Genomic DNA, 24559 nt, shown 5'->3' with positions numbered 1-24559 from the left:
ATGTCCAACCCCAAGGCCTGTCCACTAATTGGGCAACCTGGTCCTCCAAACCTATCCAAAGGAGAGCTTGCATCATGGGAAATGGTGAATTTAGCAAACAGACTGCTATAGTTTGCAGTTTTCTACACATAATTGCAGTAACAAGGCCCTTACCTTGGTCTGCCAAGCTGGGCTTCTCTAGATCTCCATTGACACATGGCTTGCTCTCTATCCCGTCCTTCAAGGCAGGTGGTTCAGTGTTGGGTTTCAGGAGGATGTTGCTGAATGTGGGAGCCAAGCGAAAGCAGCGTTTGGTCTGGAACAGCTGGGTGGACATGGCCTGGAGATTACTGGCTATGCTTGCATCATTAGTACTCAGGGAAGCTGGCCCATTGACTGCTGGATCCACAGCCTCAATTCGAGAGATGCTTGGGCTCTTTAAGTCCCCCAGCCCACTGCTATCCACACAGTTCTTTAAGGCCCCTTTGGGCCCACTTTTGCCTTGGCTGCTTCCCTCCTCACCCGGTTCATCCTCCATGTCCTCCAAGTCAGACCGAGATTCTTGGCTGTTCATGTCAGAGTCTGTCTCCACATCAAAAGCAGCTTCTGCTTCCTCATCACTCTTCTCTGAACCACTCTCTGAGCCATCACTGCCCTTGATGGAGCTCTGGCTGGAGTCAGAGTCAAAGCCCTCACTCAGGTCGCTCTCATCGACTTTCTGGGGGTGGCGGCGGCGGCGCAGACAGGAGAGACGAGAGTATTTTTTGCTTTTCTTGCAGTCATTCTTCCGCTGTTCCTCACTGGGCTGATGATTGGCCAACTCAGCTTCAGCTTCCTTCTCAATTGAGTTCACAGGCTCCCGTGGCTCCTGGTCATCTGTATTTACAGGGAGAACGTAAGTTAAAGTCACAGTGTGTTCCACAGGCTGCTGCTTGCCAGCCCTGGGCCCAGGAAACAAGGGCTGCAAACTTCAGCCACCACTTCCATCCGTGTCTTCCACCCTTTCTAAAAGCAACAAGGAAGCTGGGATTCCTACTGCCCAAGCTGGGCCACCCTGTTACCAGGCAGCCTCAGAGCTCGAGGCTGCTAAACCAGCATTAAACACAGCTGAATCCTAACTCTACTCCCCAACTTTCTACAGTCAAAGAGCTGAGTGACCCACCGAGCAGGACAAGGACATGTGCGCTGTAACTACACTGACCTGACCCAAACCCTTTCTTGAACATGCATGGAACCTTTCTAGCAGCCCTGGATCACCGTGACAGCTTCAAAACCTGCAGAGGAGGGGTCACTCGTTGCTTTTACCAGAAACTCCCTCACCCTGCTTTCAGTGAGGTATTGCAAGTGGACTGTTTTCAGGGAAAATGCTTAGCAGTTTTATTTGCTGCTCAATAAAATCCCCAAGAAATTCAAGAGCCACCCTTGCCTGAGCAGAATTGAGGTGTGCTTGAGAGGGCCTGTCTCCCTCAGCCTCACTCAAGCTTCCCTCCACCTCCCTCAGCCCAGGTGTTTTACCCCAGATCATCTCCTCAGTGGAAGATGAAAGCAGCCAGTAAACAACAGCAAACAGAGACAGAGAATTAAGTCTCAGATTGGGATAAACAGATGATGAATGAGCTGCCAAGAGATACAGAAAGCAAAATCCTTATAAGGAAAGCAACATGTCCATCGTGCAGTGATTGAGATACTCAGAAAGAGCATCCAAGTGGAGACAACTCAGCACATCAACCATCTTCGGGGATTTGAGACCAGAAATAAAAGATCAACACACCTGTGCACTACAAAACCCATGCCCAGGGTAGAAAGGGGAGAAAGGGAAAAGACAGCCCTGCAGGCAGGCAGGCTGGGAGATCCAGGTGCTGCTGTCTCTACTCTCTTACCTGTGCCATCACTCTGAAAGGCTGGGACAGGATTTTCCCCTTCTTCCAGCTCAGCCTGGAGGCGAATATTGACGTGATTTATCAGGTGAGAGAAGAGGGCCAGCGTGAAAGCAATGGCTGCACTGTACTGCTTGGAACCTGCAAGCAGACAGCACAGTGAGATGGAGGAAGTGAGCACTACACCATAACATGAACGCCAGCTCAGACAGCATCTCCAACCTAACTGTGCTGCTCACCACGAAATTTCCAAACAAAGCACTGGTTACCTGCCCTCTTGAGGCTGTGAACGCTCATAAGGCAGATGATCACCATGCGAAAGATCAGGAGATCAGGAAGGAAGGAGTAGCCACTCTCATACTCTTCTTCATCTTCACTAGTTGAGCTCAGATTAGGAGGAGAGGGCAGGTAGAACAAGCACAGGTTGAAATCCTCCAGCACAGACTGGCAGAGAGACGTCAGCTCAGAATCCAAAGAGCTTAAAAAGAGTGAAAAATGAGTAAGAATTATTAAATCAAGACTCATGCTCCTGGAATGTCTGCCCAGAAACTGAACCAAAACTAGCAGTTAGGTTGTCTTTAGCACTGGGCAGGATGAAGCACCAGGGAATATACTGCAGGCAACAACAGCAATGGGAAGTAAGTAACATTAATCAGATTATGTTTTCCTCTTTAAAGCTGCTAAACTAAAGACAAACAATACCTGGAGATGGGTCACCGAAAACCAGATTAATTTTCCCCTGGGAGCTCAGCAGTGGCCATAAGATACACAAGGCACTTAAATGCTAAAGGGAGCAAAAGTTCTAGATGCACTGCTCAGTGAAAAGTATTACACTGCCACACACACAGGACTCAGTTTTTCCTCCTCCCATGTCTCTCCTGCAGCCCAGAATACTCCAAAATCCTCCACAGCTACCCAGTCCTTCAAAGGAAGTGTCCATGAGATCAATCCAATGGGCTGTGGGAGCCTCCTAGTTACAAAACAGAGCTGCCTTTGAAACTTCCAGCAAGCCTTTTCAGGGGAAAGTGTGCTTGGGAAATTGAAGTATTCAATTCAATTCAGTCCCAAATTTCTTATGTGCTAAATGCACGTTGAGTGGCTATTAGAGGAGCCTTGTGGTTCCACCTCAGTATAAGGCAGTACTGGAAAGCCAATTCCATACTGGGCTGCATGAGCAAGGGCAGAGCCAGCACGCTGAGGATGTGTTCTGCCTGTTCACTTAGCACTCACAAGGTGGCATCTGGAGCACTGTATCTGGTCTTTGGGTCCCCAGGAGAAAAAAACCCCACCAAACAAAAACACACTGACAAACTGGATTTAGTCCAGCAGAGGAACAGAGAACATGATGAGAGAACATGAAAGAGGCAAAGAGAATCGAGTTTGTTCAGCCTGAAAAACAGAAGGCATGGAGGGGTGTCTTCTGTTTCCAGATGCCAAATAGATGATTACAGAGGACTGAGTAAGACTCTCCTTAGTGGTGGACAGCAAAAAGAAGAGAAATTATGGGTACACAGTACAAAAACAAAAAATGAGATTAGATGCAAGGGAAAAAGAATTCTGTCAAACACTGGGAAGGGGACCAGAAAGGTGTGGGATTACTGTCCTTGGATCCAGTGAAAACTCAGTGTGACGAGGCTCTGAGCAAGCTCATCCAACTTCACATCTGCATCTGCTTTCATAGTGAAGACTACTTTGGGGAAGTATGGGACCCGCAGAAGGTCCCTTCCAGCCTGAACCATTCCAGGATGAATTTCACTGCAGCTTGAATCTAAGCCCTTTAAAACACCTGTTCTGTTTCAAGCAGTAAGAGGTTTATTTAAAATCACCTGAAACCTCCAGCAGAGACAGAGAAAATCCAACAAAAATGTCTAAAAGCCCCAAAATCCCACAGCTATATAAAGCTTCCCATTTATTCTAGTCAGGATTTGGCATTTGTTTGAACAAGGTGTTTGGTTACAGACCTCCAAGTGCAGTGAACAGCCCCACATGTGTGGACAGCAACTCTTTGCTGTCCCATCAGCCTGAACACAGGGCTTGCCAGGAAAAAGCATCTGATGACTGCATGGGGTAAGTAAACACCAAAGGCACAGTCCAGCATCGAGACAGCTGCAAGGCTCAGGAGCTCAACACACACTCAGGCTGGCTTGATTTAGACAAGTCACAAGTATTTAACCCTTTGGTATTTCAGCCTCCCCTGAAAACACAATCTTCATGCTCCATGCACAGATAGTCCAAAGCCTTGGGTCTTTTGGCAGAAAGCCTCAGCACAGACACTGTTATCCTACAGGAAACTATCCCAATTCCAAGTGCCTGCCGCTGTGAGTTATCAGTAGAAAATACAATCTACCATAATCTTACCTGCTCTTTGGCTGCAAAAGACTCTGCAGGTACATGAAGCTCACCAGCAACCTCTTAATGTCTTTTCCTCTAAAAAGATGGAGGAGAAAACACTGTAAAGCAGGTGCCCCATCACAGAGATGAGCTGGGCTGACAGAGCTCTATTAACAGGTAAATCAGGTCTCAACTGAAAAGTCCATTCTGATGAAACTGGAGAGAAAGAAGACAGTTTATATACTGCCAACTTTCACCAATATGTCACAACCCTCATGAACAGTCCCCGACTCCAGGCAAGAGTGAGAAAAAACTCTCAATGCAAACTCTACACCTGGCCAGCATTCAGCTTTTCTCCTGAAACTATGAACCAAGAGAGCAAGAATGGGATCTAGAGTGGGGCTCTCAAAATTCTGGGAACAGTCACCGTGCTCATTGGCCCAGCTCCACTTCCCATAAAGACACTACTCTCAACTCAGAGGATACACTAGTAGCACTGAAAATTCTCCTTTTCTTTCCCTTCTTACCTTTTCTTGCTTGGAGACAACTTTCTGGTTTCACATTTCTTCAGCTGATGATACATCTTGGCTGCTTTGTCATACAGCCGCTTCAGGTTCCCATAGGCACCTTCGAAAGACACTTCAGACTGGATACTAAAGCACCAAAACAGGACACAGCCACAGTTACTTCTCCACAAGGCCGCTCACATTTTATGGCTTTAACTCACTAGCAAGTTATTCAGGCATACAGGCATGAGGACAGGTACCCAGTGCTGCTGTCTGAACACGTTGGACAACTAAACTCCCACCGATGGCTGCACACTGCACTTCAGTTGCCTCACAGCTTCCACCTGCCCTGCTTACATGTATTCCCAAATCAGTGCCTTCAAGCCAGGAATTCCACCCAGCTCACACCACAGAGTGCCACTCTCAGCACTTTCAATCCACTTCCAGTCTGGCTCTCCAGCTCACACAAGGCACTTGGACAAAGCCCTCCAGTGCAGCCCTGCAGAGGTGATTTGGTTTGGTTTGACCGAGGCTCGCCCTCATTACCAGCAGTCCTGCTCAAGGGCACACCAAAGTCATCTCTTTCCCTTCTCATTTGCCAATTCATTTGCCAAAAACAGTGGCAAGTTCAAAGTAAGGACAATGGGGTCTGGCACCCACAGCAGCAGTGCAAGGCTTCACTGCCCAGGACATCTAGATCTGCAGGAACTCACCAGCGTAAGTAGCAGTAGGTTGCTTCTACATTGTAGTATTTGCTCCCTGCCAATGTCCCCAGCTGGTTGAAGGGCATTCCTGTCAGGAAGGAGAGGGGAAATGGAATTCACTTGGAATTCTGCAATGGCCTTGGATAGAAATTATATCCTTTCCCTTTCACCACATTTCCACACAGGAGGGAAGCCAGGAGAAACAAAAAGTGGTAAAGCTGCAGTACAAAGGTCTAGACTACTCAATCCTTCCACCATCCAGTGTTTCTTTCCCATTTTACAGAGCTTTTTGGTCCTCCCCACCTTGTGCCATCTATCTATATAAAAGAGAAGAGCAAACAACACCTCCTCCTTTGTATTAACAGTAGTGTGGCCTTAACTCCATATTCCCTGACAGAAATGTCATGTTATCAGCATCTGAGAGCTCTATTCCAGCTCCTGTAGTACAGAAACTCTTGCCACTTTTATTTGAGAACGGCCTCTAAAACAGTTCAGTAAGAACTCTGCAAAGACAGTGTGTTGAGAACATTTGGCTGGAATCACACACTTTAAGGTATGACAGGGCCTCTACTCTGGCACTGATGTGTTCCCAGAAGGAGGCACTTTTGAAGGAGGAAGCAGTACATGAGATGTTTCTTTCATGGGTAAAAGGGGAAGGTGACTGATAATGCTCTGCTCCTAGCAATGGAGAGCTGGATCTGCCCTTAGCCCACAGGTACAACATCACCACAGTCACGGAAGTCTGAGCTTCTCAGAGGTTCCCAGTTGAGTAAAGGGAAGTCACTGGCAAAGAGCACCCTGGCTTTAACTCCTCTGTTTGGCTTGCCAGCAAGAGAAGTTCTTACAGAACTTTGACCAGAGGATAAAACCAGTCCTCTCTAAGCTGCAGGATATAAACCTAACCAGTGTAGTACTACATTGTTTTTATGTTGCAGCAACATGATTGTACCAACTATGAATTCATGGGAAGTCACTCACCAATTTGCGGTGCAACAGAAAGGGCTTGATAGTAAAATCGCTCAGCCAGCAGCTCCGTGTCCACGCCTGCCAGCTCGTTCTGATAGCGAGCTGAGAGGAAACCACACACCATGCATCAGAAACCCAAGGGCAGCATCTGCTGCAGAGCAGCACAGTTTCTCTATTAAAAATACCACAAAACTTGAAATACTAGCCAAGTCAACAAATCCACCAAGGAACTGCTCTTGGCAAACACTGCAGCACACAGGGTTTGCCAGGCCTGTCTGAAACACTTTTCTTTTACCTGCTCACACCACACACCACAACTCCTGCCCTTTTCAGCCGAGGGCAGAACCTGCCACACTTGCAGCATCACATGAACAAAACAAAAATATTCTTCTGCTCCATGTGTGAAGTGCTGATTCATCTATCCTTGAAGTAACTCAGAGCTGTGTTCCATTTTCCTGTACCTCAGACTATATTCTAGTACAGCAGGGTGTGAAATCTAAGTCAACTAACTTTATAAAATACTTGACTGTGGCTAGACTGAACTTTATTTATTTTCTCTCTCTCTCTCTTTTTTTTTTTTTTTTTTTTTGACAAATGTAGGCATTCTGGAAACCTTAGGTGACAGCACTGTGAAAAGGTGAGCACATTTCTCTCCCACCACTCAGGTAAATCACTCCTACTACCCCCACAAGACATTTATTTGCAATGCCATTCTTAGGCTGATTCATATGCAGCACTAATGCCAAACAGTTTTCACCAGCTTGCAGGCTGCAGCGTCAGACACGTGTACCTGTGCCACACTTCCAAGAGCTGCTTTCCACACAGCTCTGTTTTCTCCTTGTCTTTACTCCCACATGTTCACCATCAAGAAGCTGACACACTTACCACACACTTCACGAGACCGTGACTGTGGGACAGTCATGCTTGCTATAAAAAGGATGCCACACAGCCAATGACAAAGAACCTGGGGCTTTGCAGTGGCAGAATTCTGGACTGATGCATAATATTGCCTAAATCTGATTTTCAGTCCCACTGCTGCTGATAGAAACGTCTTTGTAAGTCACAGCTAAGCAGTCTGAACTGAACTCTCTTTGATCCCTCATACTGTTGAAACAACATAAATAAAAGCAAAGGCTTCCACTCTCACAGCCGTAGCTGCAGCTGGTTATCAGCAGCAAACTCCTCATCTATCTGACCAAATACAAAGCTCCTGCAACTTCCAGCAGCTCAGCCAGGAAGATTTCATCTTATCCCAATCTGTGACAAAGGTGTCAGAGGAAAACAGAATCTGCAAGTAACCTTGGCTGGTACCCAACAGCAAAGGCCACATGGTACAGGCATGGTACAGGCAGCATCTTTTTCCTGTTTTAAAGGCTTCCCTGAGAGGCAAGGCTGTCCTTACCTAGATCTCCCAGATAAACCAGACATCGGTGACAGGCCATCTGTGCCCATTCCATCTCCTTCTCTGACGCAGACACGGGTTTCTTGCAGCCTAAGAGCAAACACAGAATCACTTAGAGCATCGGGTGGAGGCTGCTGGAAGACACCAAAGCTGCTCATGCCTCTGCCTACGATATCCAAATCAAATCCCCCACGGTCAGACCTCACTGCTGGCTGTGCCATCTTGTAGAGCAGCACTAGGTCACTCCTCTCAAAATGTGGAAAATAAATGCAGAAAAATATTTCCAGCCTCTGCTGTTCACTCACTCCTCCGGATTCCCTTGTGATGGGGGCAGTGCTTGTCACTGAAATAAATGACCTGCACCATGTCTATGGGGTCTGCCACAGAGACCTGGCTCCATCTGCCCTCAGGGGAGAGGACAAAGGACAATTCCTGTCTATAAGATCGTGTGATCACGTTAACACAGCACCGAACACAAGTAATAAAGCTGATTTCATTAGCGTGGCTAATGAGGCCTTTATGGGAGCAGGCACACATCCCTGGAAGCCAGAACAAACTCTGAGCACTGGCACTGGGCAGCAACACACAATGGGGACAGAGCCTCTCCAACACTGAAGATGCAAACAAGCTCATTGTCTCAGGACCAAGATGCAGACTTAGGAGTGACCAGCCAAAAAGGGAAGAAGTTAAGCAAAAATTAGGACAGAAATCTGTGCTGTAGGCAGGGCAGGTGGAGTCAGTTAGGGAGAACTGCCTCAGGACAACGGTGCCTTTGCAGTGGGTTCAGAAGGGCAACCAAGCTGGTAACAGGGCTGGAAGGCATAGGCTGGGAAGAGAGGCCACAGACTTCAGGCTTGTCTAAGTTGGAGGAGGCTGCGTGATACCTCATTGCTCTCTGCAGCTGAGGGGGGGAAGGTGCTAGTTTCTTCTTAGCATACATGATAGGACACATGGAAATGGTTCAAAGACGCATCAGAGGAGGTTAAATTGGACATGAGGAAGCCTCTCCTTACCAGAGGGCCATCACACCCTGGAATGGGTTTTCTAGAGAGCTGGTCAATGCCCCAGACCTGTCACTGTTAAGAGGCATTTGAACAATGTCCTTGACAACACGTTCTAACTCCTGGTCAGCCCTGAGTTGCTCAGGCGGTTGAACTGGACAATCGCAGGTCCCTTCCCACTGAGACAGCCTTGTCTATCCTATACTAAACTTATAAAAAAGAGCAATTCAGGTGCTGGAAAGTGTCAAGAGCAACAGAGGAAGGCTGCAGCCAGCTGATCTGAACTAACTGAAGTCATCAAACACGACTCAGCTCCTGGAAAGAGCACATCCCACCTCCCCCTCAGCCACTGGGGCCACAGTTCAGTCACAGACCAGGAGGCAAAGGCTGCTGCGCCTGCACCTCCTCTCTGGAGAGCATCCACTGCAGCTGGGCTACCCTGGGCTACCCAGCGCCATGGACTCAGCCTGGCTTCAGTCTTCCTGCTGCCAAGGACTCACACTTTCTGGAGGAGAAAGTTCACCCAAGCAGGAACCCAAAAGAAGATTTTTGACCAATCCAGTCTGTACTCTGCTTCCCTCCTGGCTGAGGCTAAAAGGGTGGACATGAAATCTGGAGGCTGCAGTGACCAGTGAAGGGCTGCTCCCACTTAGCAACAGGCATTGCACAAGCTACACTGTACAAGTACACAGCCTTAAATCTGTGTCTACATACACCGTTGGACTCATCCTCCCTTTTTTTGCTCTGAACCCTCTTGCTCCTATTCATATAACCATCAAGCTGTGCCCACCCCAATCTGTAGTTTATATAAGATCCTTTCAGATCCAGCTTTTCTAGATAGGCAAAAGTTACATCTCTACTCTCCAGTTACGTGTTCACCTGCAGCACACTTTTAAATGAAGAGGCCAAACACACCAAGAAGCCTGAACAAGGAGAGCCTTTCATATAAAATCACCTCTCAAGGTATAAACCCACCTGGAATGTGCATATTGAGGATTTATTAATTCTGCAGTACTGAGGTAGATTTCTAAAAAAAAGTTGCCAAGAACATCTGCCTTTTAACCCAACAGTGATACCATCATTTCTCAGAACTAAGAGTAGGATCCCAGCAAGTAAAACCTTCTTTTGCTAAAGACACACTAACTTTCCTTAGCCAGGTGCTGCTGTCCTGTCTCCTGCCAACTTTAAGCACATCAGTTAAACCCTTGCAAATACAGCTCACAAAACAGAGGTTCCTTTTCTCACCTGAACACCCCCCACAACAGAAATATATACCCTGAGGCCACTGAGTACAACCATAGCAAACGACAACAGACCATTACAAGGATGTGTAAGAACAGAGCATTACGAGATCAGTCTAGGATGTGAATGCACAGGCAGTCTTGAGCTGTTTCAGGACTGTAAATAGTCTTATTCTTCCTCCCTTATTCTTCCCCTTAGGTGCAGGGGAATCCCCTCAGATTTCCCTGCACTCAAGACCATGCAGAGGTCACACAGGCCAGCTAACATGAACTACAGGGCCTTCCTGTGTTCTCAGTCCAAGATTCAAAAGCCATTTCAAAGCCACACAGTGAAGAGAGCACAGACAGAAAAGGCACCAAGAAGAGGATCAGTGTCTTACATCTAGTGAATAGGCAAATCTATTGATTTCAAGAACCTATTCCCATTTGTCTGTTTTAACTAAGCTTTTAAAAACATTGTATATGCCCAGCAGTGCTCTTCAGTTTTCCATAAAAATCTTCCATCACCAGACACTTCTACTAAAGAATCTTGTCACTCTTTTCTTCCTGTTAGAAACCCTTCTTTCTTCCCTAATTTAGTATTACTAAAAAAAAAAAAAAAAAAAAAAAAAGAGTGCCACATAGAAGAAAGCAGGACAGTCTGAAACGAAGAGAAACAAAGATGGACTAGTGCAGGAGGAAGTCACCTGTGGGGAATTCAGCCTTGCCCAAGAACCAAACACTCTGAGCACAAACCTATGAGAGGGTCTGTCACGTGTGTCCAGTCGATGCAGCACTGCAACTCCAGCTGATAATGAGACTGGATGTAGAGCAGGAGGTGCTGATAAAACCCTATGCCAGCCACCAGGTGGGTCCGGTACGCGCACTCCAGGGTGCTGCGGCTGTGGATGTGCTGAAGAAGGAAAAGGAACACGTTAATGCAGCCTGGGGCACAGTTTAGACCCAAGCTGTACTGAGTGTGAAGCAAGACAGTGGTAGCTCAGCTGTAACTGGTTTTGCATAGCTCTGGACCTTCTCCTGCTCAACAGGGTTCTCTCTAGTGGTATTTACTAAGGGTCAACATCAAGGAGAAATACTTGGAAAAACAAATAAATAAAATCAAAGTATCTGGTTAGAGCACCTTAAATGCACTTAGACCCCTGGAAAGCAAGGAGAGCTCAGGGCATCAGAGAGCACTGAGGATCATCTCTTGTAAAAATAATCAGCATTGATAAAGCCTCTCAAAACAATCATTCTACCTGGAGAGATCTGTCTTACAAAGAGGGGAACACAAAAAAAAAAAAAGCAAATTCTGTTGAAATGCCTTCTGCAATGGCAGGTCTTTCAACAGTATGTTAGTGCTTGACTGCCCACTGCCAGCCAAAGGCACGGGGCAGCTCCATAGGAGTTTGAGAGTGCCCAGCTTCTCACCCTGGGCTTAGACCACAGCTTCTCCAAGCAAATGAAGCTTTAAACTTTGTGTCATCCACTGCACAGCCAGAGACCTTCTCATGCCAGAGCCACAGATACCTGCCTTTTTATTTGTTTTAATGAGCTGGATAACTTCATAGTAAACCTTTCTCCAGAGCAGTTCTTCTGCTTTTCTTCCATAATCCACTGGATGGAGGAACATCAGCTTTACGCACAGCTCCCGCAGCCTAGGACAGAGAGCAGAGCATTCTCAGTGAGCTGCTGCAGCCCCAAGCACAGCTGCCCCTACAGAAGCACAGAAGAGGAAAATCCAAATCCATTACAGTGGCTGAGCCAGGCATGAGGTGATGGTACAGCCTGGACCACTCCCTGGTGCAAGAGCACCAGGAAAAGTCACATATTAAAGCAGTGCCCTCTGGGCTCAGGGGCCATCAGTGACTTCCTGAAGTGCAGTAATGACAAGAATTGGCTTGACAGCTTAAAAAATTAGTAAGAATAATCCTCCTTGCTCAGCAACCCCTAAACCTGATAAAAGATTTTACGCATGTGTAAGAAATTCCTGCCCCACAGTTTTTATGACAAGGAAGGAATTGGCCAACACAAAGAATTCATTTGTATCAATAACATCCAGGAAAGTCTCCAGCCATGGACTGTGCTGCTCAAATACAGGTCTGAAACCCAGTCTCTGCTTCCAAAACCTGGAAGGATCCCGGGTCAACAGGCACACTACAAACCAAATAAACATTAGAACTGCAGATTCAGCAGCTTCATGTGTTGCTTCACATGGATTTTCCCAGTCAAACACAAAACACAAGCATGCTGCCCGACTTACTTGTTCCTCAAGCTGATGTTCTCTGGCTTGAACACGTCCTGATAAGCTGCCTTATTTCCAAGGATGAGATCCAGGCGGTGCACGGCCTCAACCACTGCCCTGCATGAGAACACAGAACCAAGAGTGTCAGGACAGCAAGTCCTGGGGATCACTGAAGATCAGACGTGTCTGCAAAGAACCACACTGGCCTATTTAATTCTGCTCTCAGCACACTGCCTTGTACCACTACACCACAGTCACTGATCTCCTTTCTGCACTCGATTTGAAGAAGGTTATGGAACGCAGAAAAAAGCAGAGTTACACACATTATAGGTATTTTTCTGCAGAACAGTGGTTTAATCATCACTTACTGCTGCCTGTCTGATCAAATATGTCAATTATTTCTACAGTGGCAAAATCAGAAATGTCTCTGGACATGTTGGCAACCTCAGCAATTAAACCTGCTATACTGACACTCAGATTAATTTAAATGTCTTAAACTCTGTGATTAAAAAAATGGATGGAATTCTAATAACTACAGTTCTGATGGGGTAAGTTTTAATGGAGTAAGAATCAAACCTCCACCAATTCCTGTTTCCTTACCAATCTGCCCACGAAAGAAGGCAACACAAGTCTGTCATTTGGCAAAACTTCCTCATCTTCACTACAGGGATTCACTGGTTAAATCTCTAAAGTTCCCTCAGTGACAGGTAACAGATATTCAAACCCAGCCTAAAAGATGAAATTTGTCCCAAGGTTTTCTTCCCTGAAAGCCAGCCAAAAGACAGAGCAAGCGACTTCCAAACCTCTGAGCCATGCAAAAAAGTACTTTGGTGAATCATTGCCCAGGATCCTCCTCCTGGAGGAAGAATCCCACACTGTGTGTAAATCTAAAGCACTCAAAAGTTTGTAGCTGTGAACAAACCACATCACAATTCTGAATGCTGCAGTGAAACAAACCCAGGGACTTTCAGCACCATTAGTGCTGAATCTCATCAATAGCTCAGGGACAGCTCGATAAAGCACAATAACTGTCAACCCTTCCTACACAAGAGGTCACCTCCAGCTTCTGCCTGTACCCGAGGTCACCAAACCCACTCCTGAAGGTCAGCTTTCCCCAGCTCTTCTTTAAGCAGTACATGTCCCAAGCCATCAGCTACCAAACCCCAGTAAGTACTCTTTCTCCCCCTCAGCTTCATATCTACCCCACCCATTGCCACTCCTCATTTGCTCCAATACCTGTCCCACTGTGGCTGCTGAGCCTGCTGCTGGAGCAAGGAGCTGAGGACAATCACAATGCAAACGCAAAAGAAGACCAGAGAAAACTTCTGCCAAGCAGAGCAGTGAGGTGCTGCAGCAGTCTGCTCCCTCTGCCAAAACCTCCATCACCTGCAGATGGGGAACTCCCCTACCACACTCACAGCACCACGCAGTGACTGAGCCTGCTGCTCTGACACTGATGCTGGACAAGTGGAGCACAGCACTCTCAAACCAAAGCCTGCAAGCCCATGTTCTGGGAGGTTGAAACCACCACCACTTCCCTGAAAACTAAAGGTACTACTGTGAAGTAACCAACAGTTTTCTGTGCCAGCATTCTCCCAGCAAGGCATATCTCTCTTCACAAACTCACTACACCCAAAGGAATCTCCCCAAAAAAAGACCCAGAACATTCTAGAGCTCACAGAGAAAATGTCCCATCTCCTGCCATGTCACTGAAAAAAAAAAAAGAGAAAGCCTCTCATTGAAGGCAAAGAAATCTCATTTGTTTCCAGTAACCACACAACTGACAGGAAAAGGGAAGTGTGGGGAATAGAAGCACCCCATGCAACACCTTGGGAGAGCAGAACACCACAGACTTGAACCAACTTCTTCCTGGAAAATCATTAAGAAAACCAAGGAGATAGCAAGAATGACACAAAAAATCCTATTACATGCTAGAACGTCCAGCCCCTCCTGCTCACTCCCTTTCTCATATAGCCTGAAGGGCATTTGCAAACTCTGACAGCTGCATAACCTCACAGCAAGAAAAGTAAAATACATTTTGGTTTACAGGTAACAGGCACTGAGTGTGCAGCATCCAGCCAAGCTCATACTGAGGTTGGGACATTCCAAAAAGCCCCCTGCTTTAGCTTCCCCACAACAGAACCCCACAAAGCTCCAGCAATGAGTATCTCCTTCCTGTAGCCTTGGACTGCTGTCGAAGCTGTGGCTCTCAGAGTCCCTCCCAGCACACCAGGAGCTGACTGGCTTCAGTCAACAAAGGGTGACCAGAGGAAAGGTGAACTGCTGGTTCATTTGATTCCCAGAGAGAACTACAGGAAAACTACAATTGTTTATTCCTGACATAGGCAGTAAAGCAACGGTAAAACAACATTCCATCAGCACTGAATCTCAGCTGCGTGTATCTGAAACAAGTGCACGTGTCCATGACATCCAATGTGGGAAATTATCCCAGTGGCCTGCCAAATTAGAAGTACAGAAAAGTTTCATTCTAGGGACAGGCTGAGCAAGGACACTGGACGGTATTTCATCTTCCCCTCAAGGTGGCCTGGAGGGCATCTGCCATACAACCTAATTTTCTACAACAGCACATGGATGGGCACATGCACACACTTGGTATTTCTGCTGTTCTTCCAGGGTTTGTAAAGAAAAAGAATTCATAACTGGAGAGCAGCAAGGCTGACACAATGGGATGTGGTTTGTTAGCCCTAAGGGAGGCCCCAGCTGAAACACTGCCTTGTCCACACAGGCCCTATGGTGCTGCTGGAAGAGGAGACAGGAATAAAGCAGAATCTGTGACAGCCAGTGACTCCCTGCCAGGATCCCATATCTGTGGTGCTGAGGAGAGAGGACTTGGCGAGGACAAAAGGGACAGGAGCCAGCCTCACTCCAGAAATGCTGGGGAACACCAATACAGGTGCTATGGACCAAGCACTGCTGGAAATGCACTTTAGCAACTGTGCCCTGAGTGGCCCAAGACCACAGGCTGAACTTTCCCTAGCAGTTAAGAGCACAAATCCTGTCCCAGGACCCATTTTTCTACCTGCTGTGTTTAAACATTGCTTTCAGACAGTGTATCAGAGCCACAAAGGAGGCACATCAGATGCCAGTCTATTAAAAGAAACAAGTACAGCACATGGTGCCAAGCAGAGTGGAAACAGCACAATGCCAAGTCCTCTCGAGCCATACAGACACTCATCTGTCCCTTCCCCTCTTTGCCATTAACAGTCTGGGGTGGAGCAGGACAGCAGGGAGAATAATTTGTTCCCTCTGTTTCTTTATTTAGTACATCACTAAGAGCCACAGTGTCTGAGGAGTAAGACATTCCTCAGAGAAAAGACCTGCAAGTCATTCATCTCTGCTCTGGCATGTGTCAGTCCACAAATCACACTGTATGGAACAAGCTCCACATAGGAACAGCAACGCTGAATCCACGAACTAATGGTTACCCAGAAACGTGTAAAATAAACCTGGTCACCTTACACTACAACATGCATTGTAAAAGTGCACCCGTGATAATGCAGTTGCCACATTCCAAGGTGAAACCTGGGAAGTATCAATCTAGGAAAACTTGGAAAAGATCACAGAGTATCCTATGAGTAGCAATGGACACTCTCATCTCTGAAAGGACACTCCAAGAGCCAACATGCTGCCAAGGACCTTGGAGACCCGAGCTCAATTCCCACAAGCTGACAACACACCGATACCAAGGGATCACAGATTAGAGCTGGGACTGTGACACTCAGGCATCTGTGACTCAAAGGCGCCACTTAGTGTGATAGTCATGAGTTCTCAGAGACCACAGTCACTATACAGCAGGCTGTTTGGAGGGCAGGAAACTCCCATTTCCCAAAACCCTACTTAAGGCTGAAACAGAGAAGTGACAGGAGATTGTTAAGGTGGAAACTTGCTCAGAGAACTGTCCGCTACAGAGACGGAGGCCACTGCAGGTACTACAAATCCTATGCTAAAATCACAATGCTTCCTCCCAGCTAAAGGAGAGCTGTCCCTGCAGGAGGGGGCTAGTTCTTTTTCTGCTGTAAAAATGCTCTAGAGCAACCACATGCCTTATTCTGCTATAAAAATTCAAACACAAAAGGATCTCTCCCTTGCCAGGATGACAATCCCTCATCTCGCCGCAGGCCGCTCTGTTGCCAGCTGCAGCAGAACGTGAGGTTCCACCTGACAGATGAACTGAGCACCACAAGGAAAACACAGCAGAACAGGTCTTGAAGCACAGCAAGGATGGTTTCAACAAAACATGTTCTGTTTTGCAGGCAGAAGCACAGACATCCTGCACATCCTCTCCAGCCCTGTCCTGCACTCCTTGGGCAGGCACAGTGCTCTGCAGCTCCAGCTGACATGGTTGAGATCACTGCAGGTGTCTCAGCGTGGCAGCAGACACAGAGCTCCACAGCCCCACGTGCTCCAGACAGGACCATGCAGCCCAAACCTCCAGCATATCAAGCCACTGGCTCCCACTTCTGACCTCGCATGAAGAAAAGCAATCCACTGACCCTCCAAAGTGCAGGAATGTGCTTGCACTGAGCACATTGTGGAAACAGAGAAATAACCACCACCCAAACTGCAGTTACTGGTGGGGATTCCTGGGCACAGATACTGCCAGTGGCCCCAGCTGGAGGCAAACCCCTGCCCTGCTGTAGAGGAGGGCAGGGAGGTCCCACGAGAGAAAGGACACAGCCAATGTCATCAAGACAAAAAGAAATGGACCCCCATGTAAAATTCATCTCTTGTCTTCATCACTTTGCTCTTTGAGACCCAGGGTTGCTGCTGGAACTCCTGTGGATCTGTTGTATTGACAGGAAACATGAGCCAGAAGGGAACAATGTCTGGGCTGCCCTCACAAAACAAGTCACAAGTGGAGCAGAAGGGGCCTGAATTCATCAAGGCCAGTGGAAGTGCCCCAGTCCTGTTCTCTGATGCCATTTGCAATGCATGGTGTGGAAATGTCGGACCAGAGTCCCAGGGAGTGCATAACTGGAAAGATCTGCAGCTGGAGCTGTCCTGCCCTCCACACAAAAGCAACGTGCCCTGGCTCACACTCCTGCTCAACACACCCTCTTCTCCAGCACTTCTCCTGTAATCCTTCTCTACTGCCAAAGCCAGGGACATCCTCTCCAACCCGTCTCTCCCTGGATGACCCTACATTTCATCCTTATCCCACTGTATCCCAACAACTCCTTTCCACTCAGCCCCCATCATCTTCCCTGAATAACACAGAACTTCTTTTTCCATCTCCCATGTCCTTACTCATCACCCTGGGTGTCCTCTTACCCCTAACCCCCTTCTTACTCTCCCACCTGTCTCATTACCCCATATCTCCATCCTCCCATCTTGCCTGTCCCCTCTGGATTTCATACAACTCCCTTCCTCATGTTCCCTTTCCCTGGTCTTCCCTAAACCTCCTCCTCTCCCTGTGCACTGCATTCTTTCCCTGGATTTCCCACAACTTCTTCTCTTCAATCTTCCCTAAATTCCATCATCTCCTTTCCCCATCTTCTCTGAACATCCCTGCGATCCCCTTCGCCCTAGTTCCCCCAGTCTCCCCTGGATTCAAAGGGCCCCCTCGCTCCGTTAATCCATGCTGTTACCTGGATTCTGCCATCTCCTTCCCCAGTCCTCCGAATCCTTCCCTGACAACTTCCCCAGTTCCTTTCCTTCCATCTTCCCTATATCTCGCCAATTCCTCCACCTTGGTCCTCTCCAACCTCGCCCGGCCTCTCCTGCCCCAATCCCCTTCTCTCCCGTCACCCTCAGTCCCCACCAGACCCTGCTCAGCCCCATTCTCCCTCTGCTCTCCTCGGGAACCCCCTGTTACCCTCCCTCCCCAGATCCTTCCCCGTCCCCCTGAGTAACCCCCCGACGCCCTCCGCGCTGGCCGTCCCTAGCCTCATCTGGAGCCGCCCCGGCTCCTTCCCGACACCGGCTCCCCCCAGTGTCCCCTAACCCTCTCCCCTTCTCGGCCACTCCATCCCCTCTGGCCCCTCTCCTTACCGGTACAGCCGCTTGGTGTGCAGCACCTTGGCCTCTGGCTCGCCGCTCTCGCCGGCGGCCCCGCCACCCTGGCTCATCGCGCCCGCGGCGGGCCCGGCCCGGCCCCGCGGCCCCTCAGCACCGCCCGCGCCGCCGCCGCCGCCGCCCCCGGGCCCACTCGGCCGCCATGGCTGCCCCCTGTCCCTCGCTACTCTCGCGAGATTTCCCGCGGCGGCGCCGCGCCGGGCGGGCAGGGCGGTGGCAGGGGCGAACTCTCCTCGCGAGAACCAACGCGCGCGACGGGACCGCACTCAGTGCTGGCAACATGGCGGCGGCGTCAGCTCGGGGGAGCTCCCCTCAGCCACACACTTAGTGCTGGCAACATGGCGGCGGCGTCAAATGAGCCGGAACCGGCAGGCCCGGCGGGAGCGGCGGGCGGGAGCGGCGGGCTGGGCGGGCCGGGGTACCCCTGCGCGGATCGAGGGGTCGACCTGAGCCCCCGCGGGGCTGTGGGACGGGAGTGGGGAAAACAGCGCAGGAATCCCTCCCCGCTTCTGGGACCCCACCGTGCAGGGGGTCCCAGGGACAGGTCGGGTGTCCGGGCGGGTCCTGTGGGGCCGCGGCTCCCCCAGTGGTGTGTTCAAACTGAATTATCTGTCTTCAGGCTGAATCTTCTCACCTTTTGTAAACATAACTATGCCGTCGCATAACTTCTGTAATAAAAGTTTCTCAGTAAAATAAAAAGATTTCGTATTTCAAGCATTGTGCTAGGTTACGCTACATAAATGTTCATTCGGTGGGCGGGGAATGTGCTTATGTAAATTTTACTGTACAAAAGATGTAACTTCGTGTTACCTTTGGTGCGCTTGATTTGTGAAAACTCCACCTCGCAGAATAAACAAGGACTGACTTGCCTGTCTCTGCTAAACTCTGTGTTTAGGGAGCTCTTTAACTTAGCCTACCCAGAACGGCCTGGACGGGGATGCGGGGTGTTCCCTGCCTGACACAGGGGATACCGCGGGGGCCCGCAGTGTCCCCGGCCCTGCCCGCCAAGGAGCCCCGCGGGCCCCCGGGCCGGGCCGGGACGCGCCGAGGGTCCGCCCCTCCGCCTGCCCCTGCTGAGCCGGTTCGGCAGGTTTGAGGTGGAGAGGCGGCCGGGAGAGCGCCGGGATCCCGCAGGCAGAACTGCCCCATGGCCCCTCGCCTCCGCCCGAGTGAGTGCTGCAGCGAGGGGAGGCGGTGGGACCGCGGGGGGAGCGGGGCTGGGGTCCGGGGTCAGGGAGCTGGAGGTGCGGGAGGCCCTGGAAGCTGTTTCAGCCCTACTGGCGTGTGTGGATATCGGAGGAAGCCCCAAGCAGCTCCGTGCCTCAGTTTCCCCACACCTGTGGCCAGGCCAAGGCACCTTCTGAGGGTGCAGGGATCAGTCTCTGGAGAGGAGTGAAGGAGCCATGTTCGTTTCAGGAGATGGGCGGAACACCCAGGACGGGCCAAGAGACAGGGTTCCCCTAAACGGTGACAATGTGGGAGCTCTACCTCTTGCACCCCATGGAAGAGCACCCAGCAGCCCCTTTTGCCCACCCCACATCAGTCTCAACTAAAAGAGGCGGCAAGCCTGAGCCATGCTGGCTGTAGCCAGGGCTCCCGGAAGCAGCTTGGTCACCTCTCCCCAGGACTTGGCTGGTCCTGGCCCAGGAGAGAGCCACAGGGGAGCTGGCAGGCTGTGCCCAGCCAGAACCCCTAGGACGTTTTTCCAGTGGGAGAAGCAGTTCCCAGGCTGCCCCGTTTTGCAGCCAGACCTGCACCTCCAGGGTTCATCCTGCCGAAGAAAGTACCTGACCCTACTGCCAGGGCCCAGAGCATGAGCACACTAAGCACTGCTTTCTCCTCCTAGTACAAGGACAGGTGGGTGGTGGGGGCTCCAGGGGTGCCAGTTTGCTCCCACTTTGTCACTGGGGCTGTACACGTGACCTTAAACCTCTCATTTCTGATATAAATTTATCTGTCTCCTTTCCCCTGGTCCAGAGTGAAAGCAGAAAGGACAGGAACTTTGTCCCCTCTGAACACCACACGTGCAGGCAGCAGTGTTACCAGCCCTCATCTGTGTCCCCAGCAGTGTGGAACTGGACGCTCTCATGGCTGCTGCGGACCCTGTCCTGCCCCCTGAGGAGGTGGCTCTGCTGGAGCTGGGGAAGGTGGCCCTGGACAAGGTGCCACCAGCCCCAGATGAACACCTGGGGGACCCTGATGCCACCCTGCCATGGGACCAGTGTCAGCACAATGCCCAGGGCCAGCCGGAGCTCGTGGAGACGAAAAGACGCTCGAGTCCTGAGGGGGGCCATGAAGGCCACCAAGAGGAAGCTGTTCCCACATGCCCCACAGTTGAGGCCGAAGATGAGGAAGTCCCCCAGCTGCCCGTGAAGGCGGCCCATGTTTTTGTGCCCATCGACCCGCAGTGCATCGAGCAGACCCCCGTAAAGCAGAAGCAGCACCCCATCCCATGGCCCCAGGAGGAGGGCAGGGGGGACCGTGTTCCCCACAGTGACAGACCCAGTAGTAGCCTCCACCACAAACAGGTCTTCCTCCCCCTCGGCCCCTCACGCTACCAGGACCCACTGGGCTTGGAGGGGCGCATGGCCAAGCCCCCAGCTGAGGGGTCGCGGTGCCCATGTGCCAGGGACTGTGGCATTGATAATCTCAAGGCCATGGCATCAGTGGCAGGGGCTCTGCTCCTCTGCCCTTGCCTCATCTATGGGGCCTACATCTTCTTGCCCTTCGATGCCCCGCTGCTGCCCACCGTCAGCGCCCGCCTGGTCTACACATTACGCTGTGCCGCCTTCGCCACCTTCCCCATCGTGCTGGGTGAGCCATGGGCTTTGGGTAGGAGCACTTTGCTCCTGCTTTGGGCTGCATTAGCCCTGGGGCTGGAGGAGCTGAGCTGGGGCTGAGTTCTTTGTGGCTCTGTTGCTCCCACCAGGAGCTGCAGAGGGAGATTTTCCTCTCCTCCTGGTGCTCCCCAAACCCCACCGTGGCTCCTCTGGGCACTCACTCAGTCCTTCTCTCTGTCCCTCAGGAATGATTGTCAGCGCCATCTCCCGCCTCTGCTCCTCTGCCCTGGAGCCCTTTGGAGAGCTCCAACGGGAGGTGGAGATCCACCGCACTTACGTCTCCCAGTCCATCCACCTCTTCATCCTCTACTTCTTCAACATGGCTGTGCTAGCTACCTACCTCCCACAGGAGCTCCTCAAGCTCATCCCGCTGCTCACAGGGCTCTTTGCCATCTCCCGGTAAGTGCTTCCTTCACCCCATGGTGCTGTTGGGCTCTCTTAGTGCCAGCAAACACCATCATTTGGAGTAAACTCCCACTCTGGCAGCACCTCGCCAGAGCCAGGAAGGGATCCTCTTCCTACAGCAGCCATGCCTGGGAAATCCTCACTGGTCAGAACCACTGAGTGCCAGCCCCATAACATCACCCTTGGCTGAGCCTGCACCCTCTGCCTTCTCCAGGTTGATTTTCTGGATGTCCTATGCCATCGGCCGCTCCTTCCGTGCCTTCGGCTTCAGCATGACCTTCCTGCCGCTCCTGGTCATGCTGCTGTGGAACCTGTATGGCATGTTTGTCCTGGAGCCTGAGAACCTCCTCTCTGTGGCAGCGCCAACACCCAAGGGCCACTCCAAGGAGAGCCAAGCCAGACTCCGGCACTGGGGATGAGGGAAGCCAGGAGATGGACCCTGGGAGCTTGAGCCCTGCTTAATGCCCTGCCTCAGGAGTCCTGACAGCACAGGGGTGCTGGCAGATCCAGCTGGGCCCCTGCTCTCTGCCTAGACAGTGATGTTTTCCTGGGCCCACAGAACCAGGCTGCAAACCCTCTGCACCAGGAGACTCCTGCTGGAATGTGAACAAGGCCCAGAGCATGACACAACAAGCCCTGTTCCCTGGGAATAGGGTAGGATTTGCTTCCCCTCCTGCTGAAGCCAGCTTTGCCCAATAAAGCCCTTGCCAAGCAGCTCTGTGGCTGGTTTGCAGAAGGTGAGTTAAATTCTCCACAGAATGACTCAGAGCTTTGCCTACAGGATGCAATCATCCAGCCTCAAAATTGTTTCCAAGAGGGAAAAAAAAAGTTTCCCTCTCCCAACCCTGTGTCCCACTCCTGGGTCCCTGCATAGCCAGTCTCACCCTGTTTGTCCCTCCTCTTTCTTCTGGTGGAGGTTCAGCACCCAGATCAAAAACCAGTTGGTCAGACAGGAGGGAGGAAGCCCTCCCTAGCGAGGGATGCAGGGAGAAGCCAGATGGGTGACGTGGCATAAAATTTGCCACTGCCCAGAGCTAGGGATGGCTAATCCTCCCCAGGATGAGTGCTGAGCCCCCCATTCTGCAGACATGAACACACCACTGGGAGTTGCATGTCTGATGGCCTCAGGTCTCAGTCATAAACCAAAGCAGTTAAAAATCCACCCAATCCAGGAAAAGTCACTCCAGCTCCTGATCTGCCAAGTGTCTGGCTTGTCCCACCTCCCATCCTGCAACACTGTATCAGAGGAACAGCCTACCTATACCAGAGAATGGGAATCCAGGACCTGAGGGACTGGAATGAAGCTGCGTCAGGGGAGGTGTCTTGGTTTGAAAGGCAGGTGTCTACCAAGGAAGGCAGGAACCTCCCCTGGAATGGAAAATGTGACCCCCTTCCCTCCAAATTGTTATAACTCTGAAATCAAAGGGCTTTCAGGCAGAGATATGGGAAAAGAAGTAACACTTTTTTACTAGTATGTGTATGTATAGGAAAGCAAACAAACAACAACAATGGCAGCAACAACAAACAAACCCAGAAAATCCACAGAAGTCTCTTTCACAAGGCTTCAGAGGTAAGACTTGTAATGCACACCAACCTACAGCATCCTATGCCACTTAACCAAGTGCCTCTGTGATTGTTTTCACTAGGCTCATTCCCCATTTAAGAATACCCTCGAGCAGCTCAAAGAAACATGATAAAGAAATGCTGCCAGTGCTATGCAGCCAGCAATGCATGTCCTTTCCTAAAGCATCTGCTTCACACGTTTGGCTGTGAAGGTATTGGAGGGTTTTTGTTGTTGTTAGGTTTGGGGGATTTTAGCACAAAGTACCCTGCAGTTAACCAGGGATGTGTTTTAACTAATTGCTGTTTTGAAACAGCTGCTATTTTTCAAAGGAAAGTTTATTTAGAAGAATTCTTAACATAAAGCAATGCTGAAGAAGTTTGTCAAGTAATTAATCCTGTAAATAAAATTACTAGGGTGAGGAAATACAAAATAATTTTAATATTGGCAGCTAAATAAGAGTAATAGTAGGTAAAAATGAAAACTTCAACCCAAAATTGTTCTAAATTATTGTCTTGGTTTGAAAGACAGGTGTCTGCTGAGGAAGGCAGGAACCTCCCTTGGAATGGAGACTATGACCCCCTTCCCTCCACATGACTATAACTTTGAAATCAAAGGGCTTTCAGGCAAAGATATGGGAAAGGGAATACCAGTTCTTTAATAGTATGTATGTGAATAAGAAGGCAAACAAACAACAAAAGCAGCAACAGCAAACAGAAAGAAAGAATAAACAGAAACTCCACTGGAGTCTCTTGGCGCGCTTCAGGCCATTTCCCCTTGGTGCAGTTCCGCTCCCGGCCGGCAGGGGCGCTGTGGGCCCCATAGGCCGGGCGGGGGCGCTGATTCCCCCGCGCCTGCAGGGGGCGCTGTGGCGCGCGCACACCGCCCCGTGCGGTAATGGCGGCTCGGCGAGGCGGGCGGTCGCGGGCGGCGGCTGGTGGCGATTGTCGGTGGCGATGGTCGGGGAATGGCGCTGAGGTGATCCGTACGGGGACGAAGTACAGCGGGATCTCGGCCAACACACAGGAGTGCCCGCGGCAACACTGCCGGCAGAGGGTCCGGCAGGAGCAGGTCCCAGTGTTTCGGCGCCTCACGCACTGGGTGTGAGCTCGCAGCGGTCAGGCCTGTCAGGAAATTTAATCCACAAACACCAGAGGTTTATATCCAAAAAGGAGACAGAGGAGTCCTGTAACTTTATTCGAATAAAGGGTGAGGCCGTGGGCATTTTCCATGCAGTCTTAAAGTTTTAGAGGACACAGCCTCCTTTTTATCCTAATTTCCTGGCTGCATTTCCCTCTCTCTTTTCCCCACTGGCTGAGGTACTTGAGAGTACCGAAACGCCTTATACATAAAATCCCTTTCTAATGTGTACCCCCCCTCCCCTTTGTCTTTTCCTTGTGTCAGTCAGTGGAATTCCTATGGAATTTATCGTTCTTCCCATTGTTTCTTTCTTCTCTCAGCATCCAGTTTTATTTATCACCAGAAG

At 50.2% G+C, this 24559-nt stretch overlaps 2 protein-coding genes across 2 annotated transcripts in view; one reads left to right on the top strand and one right to left on the bottom strand.

Moving 5' to 3' along the window:
* SMG5 (SMG5 nonsense mediated mRNA decay factor) overlaps window positions 1-18450 on the bottom strand; it is a 30648-nt gene extending 12198 nt beyond the window's left edge. The window contains exons 1-12 of the mRNA XM_063420551.1: window positions 18244-18450; window positions 12250-12348; window positions 11521-11644; window positions 10743-10899; window positions 7766-7855; window positions 6376-6465; window positions 5407-5485; window positions 4715-4840; window positions 4215-4283; window positions 2126-2334; window positions 1860-1997; window positions 154-855 (exon numbers count right to left, since the gene is read on the bottom strand). Coding sequence (XP_063276621.1) covers window positions 154-855; window positions 1860-1997; window positions 2126-2334; window positions 4215-4283; window positions 4715-4840; window positions 5407-5485; window positions 6376-6465; window positions 7766-7855; window positions 10743-10899; window positions 11521-11644; window positions 12250-12348; window positions 18244-18320 — 1960 coding nt within the window. The 5' untranslated portion in view covers window positions 18321-18450. The remainder of the gene's footprint in view (window positions 1-153; window positions 856-1859; window positions 1998-2125; window positions 2335-4214; window positions 4284-4714; window positions 4841-5406; window positions 5486-6375; window positions 6466-7765; window positions 7856-10742; window positions 10900-11520; window positions 11645-12249; window positions 12349-18243) is intronic.
* Window positions 18451-19176: 726 nt separating this feature from the next.
* TMEM79 (transmembrane protein 79) lies at window positions 19177-22226 on the top strand. The gene is made up of 4 exons (XM_063420552.1): window positions 19177-19436; window positions 20245-21081; window positions 21293-21506; window positions 21727-22226. The coding sequence occupies exons 2-4, from the start codon at window positions 20355-20357 to the stop codon at window positions 21929-21931; spliced, it is 1146 nt and encodes a 381-aa protein (XP_063276622.1). The 5' UTR covers window positions 19177-19436; window positions 20245-20354; the 3' UTR covers window positions 21932-22226.
* Window positions 22227-24559: the final 2333 nt, after the last annotated feature.

The sequence above is a fragment of the Prinia subflava genome, chromosome 31 (genome assembly GCF_021018805.1).
Source record: "Prinia subflava isolate CZ2003 ecotype Zambia chromosome 31, Cam_Psub_1.2, whole genome shotgun sequence".
NCBI lineage: Eukaryota > Metazoa > Chordata > Aves > Passeriformes > Cisticolidae > Prinia > Prinia subflava.
Note: the sequence above shows the minus strand (reverse complement) of the source record. Positions and strands in the feature narration are given on the sequence as shown.